Consider the following 14,200-nt stretch of genomic DNA (forward strand, 5'->3'; position numbering starts at 1 on the left):
AGCACCTAAGAGTTGATACTTTTGAACTGTGGTGTTGGAGAAGACTCTTGAGAGTCCCTTGGACTGCAAGGAGATCCAACCAGTCCATCCTAAAGGAAATCAGTCCTGAATATTCATTGGAAGGACTGATGCTGAAGCTGAAACTCCAATACTTTGGCGACCTGATGCAAAGAACTGACTCATTGGAACAGAGCCTGATGCTAGGAAAGATTGAAGGCAGGAGAAGGGCACAACAGAGAATGAGATGGTTGGATGACATTACCAACTCAATGGACATGAGTTTGAGCAAGCTCTGGAAGTTGGTGATGGACAGGAAGGCCTGGCATGCTACAGTCCATGGGGTCGCAAAGAGTCAGACACAACTGAGCGACTGAACTGAAGCTATTTCTTTTTTTTTCCAGAGCATTCATTTAGGTAACCTTTTACAGAAGTGTGGCTCTAACTTTGAAAATATTAACAGTTATCATAGTCACTAGAGTATGTGAAGTTATTTTGCATGTGTATGTACTGGATTTTTTATCATTTCTTATTTCAATACGGGGAGGAAGTCTTCATTGATTTTGCTGCCTATAACTGTAATATATTTACACTTGCATATTTTCAAACACATTGAACTATTTAAAAATGTGGAGTCAAAGTTACCCCTTAGTCCAGCTTCTGAGAGAGAAACTATTGTTAGCAGTTAGTATGTGAATTCCCACGTATTTTATAAACATAGTTTTATATTATATTGTTCTTACTATAGAAATATTATTCTGTAAAATGCATTTTTTTTCAGTCAGACAGTGGAATACTTTCCAGAGTAGGCAAACTTACTTGTTTTGACATGCAAAAGTATCTATGCTATAGTAAATGGATTGTTTTATTTTTTTCTTTTTTTAAAACCTTTTTATTTTGTATTGGGGTTTAGCCAGTTAACAATGTGATAGTTTCAGGTGAACAGTGAAGGGACTCAGCCATACATATACATGTATCCATTCTCTCCCAAGCTCCCGTCCCATCCAGGCTGCCACATAACACTGAGCAGAATTCCATGTGCTATACAGTAGGTCCTTCTTGGTTATCTTAAATGTATTATTTTAAAACTAAATAGAATATCAATTACCTTCCATCAGTATAAATAATTTGGGTTTAAAAGTAGTAATTTTTTGTTCACATGTGCCTCTTTTTAAATTAAAGTATATGACTATAGAAGAATATAAAGCTTCAGTTCAGTTCAGTTGCTCAGTCGTGTCCAACTCTTTGCGACCCCATGAATTGCAGCATGCCAGGCCTCCCTGTCCATCACCAACTCCCGGAGTTCACTCAGACTCATGTCCATCAAGCTTGCAGATGTACTATTGAAAATTAGTCTTTGGTACTCTGGGTTTAATTATTGAAATAAAAAGAAATGGATGTAAAATTTCAAATACCTTTTCCAACAGATCTTTATAATCTGTTATTTACTTTGCATGATAAAACTTTCATTAAGATTATATGATGGGTTTCCCAGGTCTCTGGACTCAGGACTCACCAGTGGATTACAGGATCTATCTGTCACAGACACACACCTTGTTGAAGTGGATGGAGACACGCTTTCCCTGTATGGCTCAGGAGCACTGGAGTGTCTGGATCGGAACTGGAGCATGCAAACAGCAGGAATGGTGACAACAGTGTCCTTCACGTTCATAGAATTTGATGAAATCGTCCAAGTGCTTCCCAAATTGAAGATTAAGTTTCCTAATTCTCTGGTAAGCATTTCCTTTTTGTTGTATATTTGAATTCTTCTCAGTCATGACTTGTATATTCAGGCCAAAGACCTATTTTAACTTTTATTTATGCTGTTTCTATCTGGCAGGGAGACTAAGTTCTTATGTTGAATTTCTGAATCTGATATTTAAATTAGTACTCATAAATGGCCTTGCAGTCTTCTATTAATATTGGAAATTTTCTCTCTAGAAAATGCTTCCTTATGGAGTATGAAGGACCAATGTAATTTTAGTCAAGTGACATGCTTCTACTTTGGGAAACTTTCAACAGGACCTCACCTAACTCTATATTATAAATTCATTTACTATACCTGGTATTAACAGGACAAGTATACTCACATATAATTTTTATAGTAGTCGCCTAACAACATTTAAAATCATTTTAATAGCTCATTAAAGTTACTTTGAGAAATTTGCCTTTTCCAGTTATGGTATTAATATATTAATTATTAGTATGAATTTGTGAAAGCTGTGATTTCTGAGTTCTTTCTTGAGTTTTTATTATCATTGTGTTTTTCTCAATTAGCTAGTGATTTCCCTCACCAACGCTTTTTAAAAAATTTATTTATTTTAATTGAAGGCTAAATATTGTAAAAAACCACAATATTGTAGTGGTTTTTGCCACACATTGACATGAATCAGCCATGAGTGTACATGTGTTCCCCATCCTGAAGCCCCCTTACAACTTCCTCCCCATCCCATCCCTCAGGGTCATCCCAGTGCACCAGCCCTGAGCACCCTGTCTCATGCATTGAACCTAGACTGGTGATCTATTTCACATATGGTAATATACATGTTTAAGTGTTATTCTCTCAAATCATCCCACCCTCACCTTCTCCCACAGAGTCCAAAAGTCTGTTCTTTACATCTGTGTCTCTTTTGCTATCTCGCATATAAGGTCATTGTTACCATCTTTCTAAATTCCATATATATGTGTTAATATACTGTATTGGTGTTTTACTTTCTGACTTACTTCACTCTGTATAATAGGCTCCAGTTTCATCCACCTCATCAGAACTGATTCAAATGCATTCTTTTTAATAGCTGAGTAATATTCCATTGTGTATATGTACCACAGTTTTCTTATCCATTCGTCTGCCAATGGACATCTAGGTTGCTTCCATGTCCTGGCTATTGTAAACATTGCTGCGATGAACACTGGGGTACATGAGTCCCTTTCAATTCTGGTTTCCTCGTCACCAACCCTTTTATAATGTATTTTGTTCTTTTGTTATATTTTCCTCTCTAATAAAAAGGATAGTAGTGGAGACAGTGTGTTTAGAAAAGATCATCCAAATTCACAGACAGAACATTTCTATTAGCATTTCAATGTTGGTATTTTGTTCTCTGATAGCCAGTTTAAGTAGCGTACATAGTAATTAGCAAGATAAAAGTAATAATGGTTAACTAGTTCTTCTCAGAAGTACTGTGAGCCCTGTATTTGTAAAGTTCTGAAAATTTTACTTCTGGTTTTTCCTCTATAGATTTAATCTCCATGTAAAACATATAAAATCATTGTAATATCTGGAAGAGTCTGAATTATTGTATATTTATATAATTTTTTAGAAATATAGTTATTTAATAGATAGGTGGATGTCCTTTCCAGAATGGAAATCACTTTGAATTCAATATTGGGTGGCTTAATATATTCTATCAATAATTTTTTATTAGGTAGATTAAAGGTATTTAAGTTTAATACATTTAGTTTGTTTAATGAAAACATATTAGTTAACCCTAAAATTTAGACTTCTTTGGGGAATGATAGTGAAGCTTTAATGGTTACATTTTAAGATGGTTAGAGTCAATATTCACCCCTTTTTTTGTTTATTATTGTAGCACCTTAAATTCAAGGAAACAAATCTTGTAATGCTGCAGCAATTTAATGCACTAGCACAGCTCCGTCGAGTTGACCAGTTGACAATTGATCCTCAAGGAAATCCAGTTGTCAGTTTTACACTCTGGAAATATTATGTCCTGTTTAGGCTGAGCCATTTTAATATGCAGAAAATAAATGGAACAGAGGTAAGCTAACACTAAGTCAACTGTAGAATTGAAATGTTCCTTTTAAAGGGAAATAATCGTAAAAATATCCAGGAATTTATGTATAAAATCATGATTGAACTTTTGAGAAATAATTTTTTTTTTAAATCGTCACATTTAAAATGTTGAAAAGCTGAAAATATTTGTCTAAAAACTTCTAATATACTAGGCAAATTTTGTGAATAAATTAGTAACCAGATCATGGTGAACAGTAAATACTACTTCTATTGTTTTTAAGTATTCAGAGAAGGATTGATAGGATAATAGTTTAAAATGAAAAGAAAAAGAACACTTCTGTAAGTAATGTGATCTTTGTGTTTCTCAGAGTGTTTTACATACTGACATGTAAAAGGGCCTGGGGAAGTGATACTAAATGTCATTTAATAAAGGTTGTGATAGAGGAAGGGAAGAATAACATGCAAAAAAATGTACATAGGGAAAGAAGAGTGATTTTAAAAGAAGATAAGAGGGAGAAATAAGCAAGGAGGAAAGTTAAAAGACGAAAAAGTCTACATGAATGAAAAAGGAAATAAAACAACCATAAGTAAAAGTCTAGATTGCTTTGTTAATAGTTTGTAACAGCTGCTTGGACATATCTACATTGTATAATTCAGGTCTGGAGCCTGAATAGCTGGAAAATTATTAGCAAAGAGTTATTTTTCAGATTGATTCTGCTAAGCTTGTCACGAGGGTAATCCTCCAGCTATCCAAAGATCATGTTCTCTTTAAATATTACTTTGGAAGAAGAGAGAGAAGCTATGCTTCTTCTTCTTCTGTGGAATTCCAGAACTGAGTTTAGATAGTCCTCCAAAAGGAAAAAATCTTTTAATATGCTACTAGTATTAGTGTGATTATCTCTTAAAATTCAGACCTCCTTATTGTAAGACGAGCTATAATCAATTTTGCTAGCAGGGTGGGAAGAGCAACTATAGTTCCCTGCAACTGATACACTATAAGTAGTGAAGTGAAGTGAAGTTGCTCACTCGTGTCCAACTCTTTGCAACTCCGTGGACTGTAACCTACCAGGCTCCTCCGTCCATGGGATTTTCCAGGCAAGAATACTGGAGTGGGTTGCCATTTCCTTCTCCAGGGGATCTTCCCGACCCAGGGATTGAACCGGGTCTCCTGCCTTGCAGGCAAACGCTTTAACCTCTGAGCCACCAGGGAAGGTAACTCTGGCCTAAAACTTGAGAACTCCAGCATACCATCAGGAGATTGGAGGTCTCTGGGTCAGCATAGAAGAGCCATGTGAAATTTGCATCAGCTACTTTGGTCACCTCATGAGAAGAGCTGACTCATTGGAAAAGACTCTGATGCTGGGAGGGATTGGGGGCAGGAAGAGAAGGGGACGACCAAGGATGAGATGGCTGGATGGCATCACGGACTCGATGGACGTGAGTCTGGGTGAACTCTGGGAGATGGTGATGAACAGGGAGGCCTGGCGTGCTGTGATTCATGGGATCGCAAAGAGTTGGACATGACTGAGCGACTGAACTGAACTGTTGCAGCCATGAAATTAAAAGACAATAACTCCTTGGGAGAAAAGTTATGACCAACCTAGATAGCATATTCAAAAGCAGAGACATTACTTTGCCAACAAAGGTCCGTCTAGTCAAGGCTATGGTTTTTCCAGTAGTCATGTATGGATGTGAGAGTTGGACTGTGAAGAAAGCTGAGCGCTGAAGAATTGATGCTTTTGAACTGTGGTGTTGGAGAAGACTCTTGAGAGTCCCTTGGACTGCAAGGAGATCCAACCAGTCCATTCTGAAGCAGATCAGCCCTGAGTGTTCTTTGGAAGGAATAATGCTAAAGCTGAAACTCCAGTACTTTGGCCACCTCATGCGAAGAGCTGACTCATTGGAAAAGACTCTGATGCTGGGAGGGATTGGGGGCAGGAGGGAAAGGGGACGACAGAGGATGAGATGGCTGGATGGCATCACCGACTAGATGAACGTGAGTTTGAGTGAACTCTGGGAGTTGGTGATGGACAAGGAAGCCTGGCGTGCTACAATTCATGGGGTCGCAGAGTCAGACATGACTGAGCAACTAAATTGAACTGAACTGAATGGTAGGTCCATCACCCCAGGTATCAGCCATCTGTTGAAGATGTAGGGCAAACCTGGAACCTTCAGATGACTATTAATTTCTCCAACTAGTTCACAAGAGATTCGTTTTAGTTTTGTGTACCCTCTTGGTACTTCCCCAGAGAGGTTGTAAGTCACTGGTCAGATCTAATAGTTCCAAAAGTTTCCAAAGCTAGCCTGGGCTGTAGGATAGTTATTTTAGCTATAGGTGAGGAATTCTCCCTTGTTAGTGGCCAAACCATTATCTTCATTAACCCTAAATACTGTATTTACCCAAATGTGGATCACTGCTGGAGACATAATAGTTATTATAAAACCTTAAAATAGGAAGTAATAGTGTAATATCATTATATAGAGAAGAATGAGAAAGAACCAGTGTAATGTACTCTGATTTAAAGTTCTGAAAATGTCAATGCCCAGGAATATTTGACCTTTTAATATAAGACCTAGAATAAACCTGCTTATCTCGTCCTTGACAGTATGTGATAATGTTATACTGTGTTTCTGCTTTTCTTTGTATGACAGTGAGCATTGTGAGCATCAAGAGGAAAAGATGGAGTAGTGGCCTACACTGACCACTAGGTGACTATGTTAGGCCAAACAAGTTAGTTGTCAGCTGAAGGAATGATTCTGGGGAGCTGCAGCCTCATTAACTACTGAAGTCTAGGGAAGGAAGGGAAAGAGTCAGTCTGCAGTGATTCCTATGTATAAGTCGCTTGTGAATTATGGGTCATTTTCCAGAAAATCCCTGTGTAGGTAATTATAGCAAGTGTTAAGAATAAAGGTTTTAAAGATCCAAAATGGGTCTCTCAACATCAGCTCTATTGACATTTTGGACCAGATAATTCTTTGTTATGGGGACTGTCCCGTACACTGTAGGACATTTAACAGCATCCCTGGCTTCGACTCACTAGATGCTAGTAGTATCTGTCCACCAGTTGCAATAAACAAAAACCATCTCCAGACACTGGCAAACATTCCCTAGGGGCCAAAGTGGCCCCTGATTGGGAACCACTGAATTATATTGGTAAAGAAATAGTATTTAAAATGCAAGAAACCTAATTTTATATTTAAAACATGCCCAGATATTAGTACAAGGCTTGCGCCTTTAGTAGTTTCTTGGTTAACACAGGAATGAGCCCACATGGGGAATGTACCTGTGACAAACTGTTCCTTGTGCGGAGAAAGGTGGATGCAACTTCAGAAGGAGCAGGAGTGCCATTCCTAATCCAATGTTCATTCCCTCAGAAAGGGATGAAATTATCCTTTCAGGAACAAGGTATTAACAACACCTTGACTTGCCTCTAACACATTATTAAAGTTAATCTATTCCACTGACACTTGAGATTTTCCCCCTTAAATCATTCTACTCAAAGAAGCTTTGGGATTTTTGGGAAAAAAAAAAAAAATTCATTAAGAATTTAAGGTGTCTCAAGTATAATCCTCAGGAACCATGGCTTCTAAGTCAGAGCTAACACCTCACCTCCCAGCCCTCTTCCATCACAATAAGCCACATTTGTAAATCTACATTCTAATCAAGCTCAGGGAAAAAAGAGAAATATCAGCCAGAACTCACTCTCTTCTTATAGCCCAGGAGAATGTATTTTCCCTGAAAAGAAAATTTTTAATTAATTTATTTATTTTCGGCTGCTCCATCAAGTCTTAGTTGCAACACGTGGGGTCTTCCTTGCAGTGCATGGCTCTGCAGTTGCAGTTTGCAGGCTTTGTTGCCCTGCAGCATGTGGGATCTTAGTTCCCCAACCAAGACTCAAACTGGCATCCTCTGTATTGGATTCTCAACCATTGGACCACCAGGGAAGTCCCTACAAGAAAATATTTAATCTGGACATTTCTATGAGATTATGTTAGTTGTATCAAGTTATGAGGCAATGTCATTTTTTACCCCTTTCCTATTTGTCTCTTCAGGTGACGCAAAATGATATGATAATGGCTGAGAGGCTGTTTGGAATCCTAGCACATGTAGCATCTTCTGAATTACCACAGTACCGTCTGATTTCAATACTGGGTGATGCCAGGTAAACTTTAATTTCTATAGTTTTTATAGAAGCATTGTTGCACTAGACAAAGTAATACATAACACACACTTCTCAATTGTGCTATTCATTCATTCCACAAACATCCTAAATTTGTTTTTGTCTGGCCTTCTCCAAAGTTTTGGAGATATAAAGATGAATATGACGAAGTTCTTGCTTTTTGGTGGCTTATAAGCTAATAAATTATTAGTTTATGAGCTAATAAGGTAAGACATTTCAGATGTTGTAACAGAGGGCTGTAAGAGTATAGGAGAGATTACGCTTTGGAAGAACATTGGGGAAGGCTTCACAAAGGACTTGACATTTTTCTAGCTCATCAGGAATGAATAAGGGTTTTTTCAGATACAGGGTATGAGGGAACGAGATCTGCTAAGGCACAGGGAATTGTAAATAATTCAGCATAATTAGAGCATAGGATGATTGTGAATTGTGATAGAGAGTGAAAGTAGAAAGATTGATTGTGATCTGATTTTGAAGAGCCCAGAAATCCATGAAAAACAAAATGAATACTGTGCTTTGTAATTAAGCACAACAATCATGTGATTAGATTCGTGTTCTAGAATAGCTGCCATTTGAGAGGATCCAGATGGAAGGAATGGAGACCACTCAAGAGGCCAGTCTGTACTCCAGGAGAGAGGTTATACGGGTCTGAACTAAGACAGAATAGAGAAGATAATTGAAAAACACATAGAAGTGGACCTGACAGAAAACGCTGACTGGCAGGGTGTGGCATGGACAGAGGAAAGCCAAAGACGGTGTGCCAGTCATGACTCAGTTATAGATAATCACCCTGACCAGAGGAAGGAGAAAACAGTTGGTATACAGGAAGTCAGTCATCCACAAAATCACTGAGAGGGACAGGGAAGCAGTCTCTAGCCTGGGCCAGGAGGGGATCCCACAACGATACCGCAGAACCAGTCCACCAAGGGCACTGCCACCTTGGCTACAGTCTGGGAGCTGGGGGGTCAGGATGCTTGTCCAAACCATGGCGTCCACTTTTCACACAGGGGTCAGGAAGTTCCCCATTCCCCTCCTCAAAACTTGGCTCTACTATGATTCATGCCAATAAAAGGGGTGTCTGGCATGCTTACTCTCCCACTTAGATCAGGTCTGATTTCAGAGCTTACCCATGTGTATCTGATTGGCAGAGCTGAACTCATAAAAAGCCTGCAGAACATTCTGAAAAAAACTACTGAGCGAGGTGCTGCTACAAAATGAACAGTAAATGTAAGAAATAGGAAGCATTGAATTAAAGAAATGATGTTGTGCAAAGACTCATTAGTAAGTGGGCTTCCCTGGTGGCTCAGTTGGTAAAGAATCTGCCCTCACTGCAGGTAGACGTGGGTTTGATCCTTGGGTTGGGAAGGTCCCCTGGAGGAGGGCATGGTAACCCACTCCAGTATTCTTGCTGGAGAATCCGCATGGACAGAGGAGCCTGATGGGCACCAGTACATGGGGTAGCAAAGAGTTGGACACGACTGAGCAACTAAGCACAGCACATAATGCAAAAAACTTTAATAACATGAAAATAATAATCCCAGAATACCCTCAGAGAAAGGATGTTGACGTTTGCCAAGTTTCTTTCCCTGTTAGGGAGAAATAGGAAAGTATATGTTTATCTATGTGTTTTCAAATCTCAAGGGCTACCATTAGAAAGGAAGATAAGATGTACAATTTCTAAATCATTAAAAGAAAAAACCACTGATCAACAAAAAAAGCAGGAAGGGAAGAAAAAAATGAACATGTCAGTTATCACAATAAATATTCATGAATGAAATTCTATTCATTGATAATAGCTCTCAGCTTGGGTTAAAAACTGAATTTCATTTTGTTTTTGAGAGATACTCCTAAACTAATATATAAAGGTTGAAAATAAAGGGATGGAAAATATATAACAGGCAAATAACAATAAATAAATATGGGAATATTACTACTAGTGGTGATAGAATTGATGATGTTGTTGTTCAGTTGTCCAGTCATGTCCAACTCAGCAACACCATGGACCATAGCATGCCAGACTTGCCTGTCCCTTACCATCTCCCAGAGTTTTCCAAGTTCATGTCCATTGCATTGGTGATGCCATGCAGCCATCTCATCGTCTGACACCCTTTTCTCTTTCTGCCTTCAATCTTTCCCAGCATCAGGGACTTTTCCAGTGATTCAGCTATTCACATCAGTGACTAAAATGCTGGAGCTTCAGCTTCAGCATCAGTCCTTCCAATGAGTATTCAGGGTTGATTTCCTTTAAGATTGACTGGTTTGATCTCCTGGCTGTCCAAGCAACTCTCAGAAGTCTTCTCCGGCACCACAGTTCAAAGGCATCAATTCTTTGGCGCTCTGCCTTCTTTATGGTTCAGCTCTCTCAACCATATGTAACCACTGGGAAGACCATAGCCTGGACTACATGGACCTTTGTTGGCAGAGTGATGTCTGCTTTTCAACACACTAAGTTTGTCATAGCTTTCCTGCCAAGAAGCAATGGTCTTCTAATTTCATGGCTGCAGTTACCATCCACAGTGATTTTAGAGGCCAGTAAGAGGAAATCTGTCACTATTTCCACCTTTTCTCTTTCTATTTGCCATGAAGTAATGGGGTCAGATACCATGATCTTAGTATTTTTAATATTTAGTTTTAAGCTGGCTGTTTCACTCTCCTCCTTCACCCTCATCAAGAGGTTCTTTAGTTCCTCTTCTCTTTCTGCCATTAGAGCATTAGAGTGATATCATCCAAATAACTGAGATTGTTGCTGTTTCTCCCACCTATCTTGATTCCAGCTTGTCACTCATCCAGCCCGTCATTTTGATAATATCAAAAACCTAAAATCCACCAAAAAAGATAATTATGAAACTTTATGTAACCAAGATCACAGCTTCTAAATATGTTAACAAATGTAAGTATATATTAACAAATTCACATTATTGTGGTAAATATTAAGCTATTCGATCATTTGATCAAATAAACACAGTTAGAAAAGAATACTGAGGATTTGAATAACTCATTTAACACACTATACCAAATAAATGTATTTAGAATTTTATTTCCAGAAACTTATTCCCAAATCAGGGGGGAAAAAGCCTATTTAAATACCTATTTAAAACTTTCAAAAATTGAACATATATTTAAACTCAAAGAAAATCTTCATATATCTCAAAAAGCATATTCATGCACATAACTTTCTGTAATGATAATATCATAAAATTAAAAAAGAATGAGACAAAAACCTGTACAACTGCAACTGGAAAAGCAAAGAAACAAGAGAAACAAATTCTCAGAAAACAAGATACAACTTCCTTAAAACTTTAAAAAAGTTGTTTGATCTCAAAGTTATAGACAGCACAAACATAGGTATCCAGGGATTTTCATTACAGTGTTTATAATAGTAAATAACAAACATATGAAAACTCACTCAGTTCAGTTTAGTTCAGTCATTCAGTCGTATCCAACTCTTTGCGACCCCATGAACCGCAGCATGTCAGGCCTCCCTGTCCATCACCAACTCCCAGAGTCCACCCAAACCCATGTCCATTGAGTTGGTGATGCCATCCAACCATCTCATCCTCTGTCGTCCCCTTCTCCTCCGGCCCTCAATCTTTCGCAGCATCAGAGTCTTTTCAAATGAGTTAGGTGGCCAAAGTATTGGAGTTTCAGCTTCAACATCAGTCCTTCCAATGAATACCCAGAACTGATCTCCTTTAGGATAGACTGGTTGGATCTCCTTGCAGTCCAAAGGACTCTCAAGAGTCTTCAACACCACAGTTCAAACGCATCAATTCTTTGGCACTCAGCTTTCTTTATAGTCCAACTCTCACATCCATACATGACTACTGGAAAAACCATAGCCTTGACTAGATGGACCTTTGTTGACAAAATAATGTCTCTGCTTTTTAATATGCTGTCTAGGTTGGTCATAACTTTCCTTCCAAGGAGTAAGCATCTTTTAATTTCATGGCTGCAATCACCATCTGCAGTGATTTTGGAGCCCAGAAGAATAAAGTCAGCTACTGTTACCACTGTTTCCCCATCTATTTCCCATGAAGTGATGGGACCTGATGCCATGATGTTAATTTTCTGAATGTTGAGCTTTAAGCCAACTTTTTCACTCTCCTCTTTCACTTTCATCAAGAGGCTCTTTAGTTCTTCTTCACTTTCTGCCACAAGGGTGGTATCATCTGCATATCTGAGGTTATTGATATTTCTCCTGGCAATCTTGATTCCAGCTTGTGCTTCTTCCTGCCCAGCGTTTCTCATGATGTACTCTGCATATAAGTTAAATAAGCAGGGCGACAATATACAGCCTTGATGTACTCCTTTTCCTATTTGGAACCAGTCTGTTGTTCCATGTCCAGTTCTAACTGTTGCTTCCTGACCTGCATACAGGTTTCTCAAGAAGCAGGTCAGGTGGTCTGGTATTCCCATCTCTTTCAGAGTTTTCCACAGTTTATTGTGATCCACGCAGTCAAAGGCTTTGGCATAGTCAATAAAGCAGAAATAGATGTTTTTCTGGAACTCTCTTGCCTTTTCAATGATCCAGCAGACATTGGCAATTAGATCTCTGGTTCCTCTGCCTTTTGTAAAACCAGCTACATGTCCATTAATAAAGGACCAATTACTTGCAGCCATGAAAATTATTAGAAGTTCTGATATGAAATAATCTTTAAGATGTCTTAGAAATGAAAAATACAAGATATAGAACAATTGTATAGTATGCTGCAATTTCTCAGAAATAGAACATGTTCTTCAGAGATTTCCTTGTGTAATTTTAAATATTTGAATTTTTAGAAATGATTGTCTCTATGAGTTAAACTGAGAACAGTAGGATTTCATAGTGCAAAAGCTTACTTTTTCTGTATGTTTATATGTAGTACTTGGAATTATCTTTTTCGGTTTGTTCTGGTTTTTTGTTGTTATTCTTTTTGTTAAAATTATTGTATTAGTTTCTAAAAAAAGGATTTTAAGAGATTTCCTATCAGTATTCCTGCAGTAGAAGAAATGATAGTCTCTAATTAAGGCAGAAAGAACCTGATCCCAGATAGAAATTCTGATGTGCAAGGAAAACTAAAGAGCAAAGAAAGTAGTAAATTTGTGGGATGAAACTAAATAAACATCGACTATATAAAGCAATGATAATAGTATTATAAGATTTTAAAATCAATATATCTATTGAAATGAGTATATTAGGAAAGAATAAAGACTGAAAATGAAGGAGCTAAACATTTATCTAAAGAAGCTAGGAAAACAATAGCAAAATAATCCTGAAGAAAAATGAAGGAGATGAAGACATTGAAAATATAATGAAAAACTGATTATTTGAAAACACTACTGAAAGTGATGGATAATGTGTATGTGGCTTTCATAATTAAAAATCAATAAAATAAATATTGATAAAATCTATATTACTTTCTTCTTTATAAGAGTGAGAAAATTATGCTACCAAAATATCCAGTAAATGAGTGATCATATAAATTGACCTACATCACAATTAAATTTTATTCATTTATTAAAATGTTAATTTTAATAACATAGAAAATGCTTATTATATAGCATTAAGCAAAAACAGTGTACAAACCTGGATGTTTATAAAAATTCACAGAGAAAGCCTATGAGGAAATATGTCTAATGTGAACAATGTTACTGATTTATATAGATTTATTTGCTATATATTTATGGATGATTTTATGCTATTTCTTTATACTTTTCAAAATATGTACTCCTTATAATTTTTTAAATCTCTGTGTTATGCTCATATTAAATTGGAAAAATGAAGACATTTTCTAAAAGATATATTCCCTTTTTGCTCCCAGTCTTCAGTTCACAGTTCATAGTAGTTACATCACTTCCCTGAGAGACACCCTACGTGGTAGAAACCAGAAAGCAACCTTCATGATGAGTTGCTGTCCTCTGTAATTCTAGGCTTGTGGGTCTGCAAGTGATACTCTGAACACTGTCTATGTTCTTCATAATCAAATGAAGCTTCCTGTTTCATTATTTACCTCCTGCTGAGATCGCGCCCTTGATATGATAACAGCTAAAAGTATTTTTGTTCTGCTTTTCCTAAACCTAAACCAGTATTCCATTCCGTTTGTAGCTATGGCTGATGCTACTGAGCTACATAATGAAATTATGAACTATTTTTGTGATTTATAAGGTGTGTAACTAAGATGTTTTATGGGATATAAAGACTGTGCAAGTTTGGTCTACTATGTGTCTAATTGCTTTTTGTGTGTGTATTCTGTGTTATTTACGTTTTATATTGATTTTTTAAAGACAGTTTTTT

At 37.4% G+C, this 14,200-nt stretch overlaps 1 protein-coding gene across 1 annotated transcript in view; it reads left to right on the plus strand.

The window, feature by feature from the left end:
- Window positions 1–14,200, plus strand: part of LRRC49 (leucine rich repeat containing 49) — a 154,117-nt gene that overhangs the window by 130,621 nt on the left and 9,296 nt on the right. The window contains exons 13-15 of the mRNA XM_052646930.1: window positions 1,493–1,730; window positions 3,585–3,770; window positions 7,799–7,908. Of these exons, the coding sequence (XP_052502890.1) occupies window positions 1,493–1,730; window positions 3,585–3,770; window positions 7,799–7,908 (534 nt within the window). The remainder of the gene's footprint in view (window positions 1–1,492; window positions 1,731–3,584; window positions 3,771–7,798; window positions 7,909–14,200) is intronic.

Source organism: Budorcas taxicolor, chromosome 10, assembly GCF_023091745.1.
Source record: "Budorcas taxicolor isolate Tak-1 chromosome 10, Takin1.1, whole genome shotgun sequence".
In the NCBI taxonomy this organism is placed as follows: domain Eukaryota; kingdom Metazoa; phylum Chordata; class Mammalia; order Artiodactyla; family Bovidae; genus Budorcas; species Budorcas taxicolor.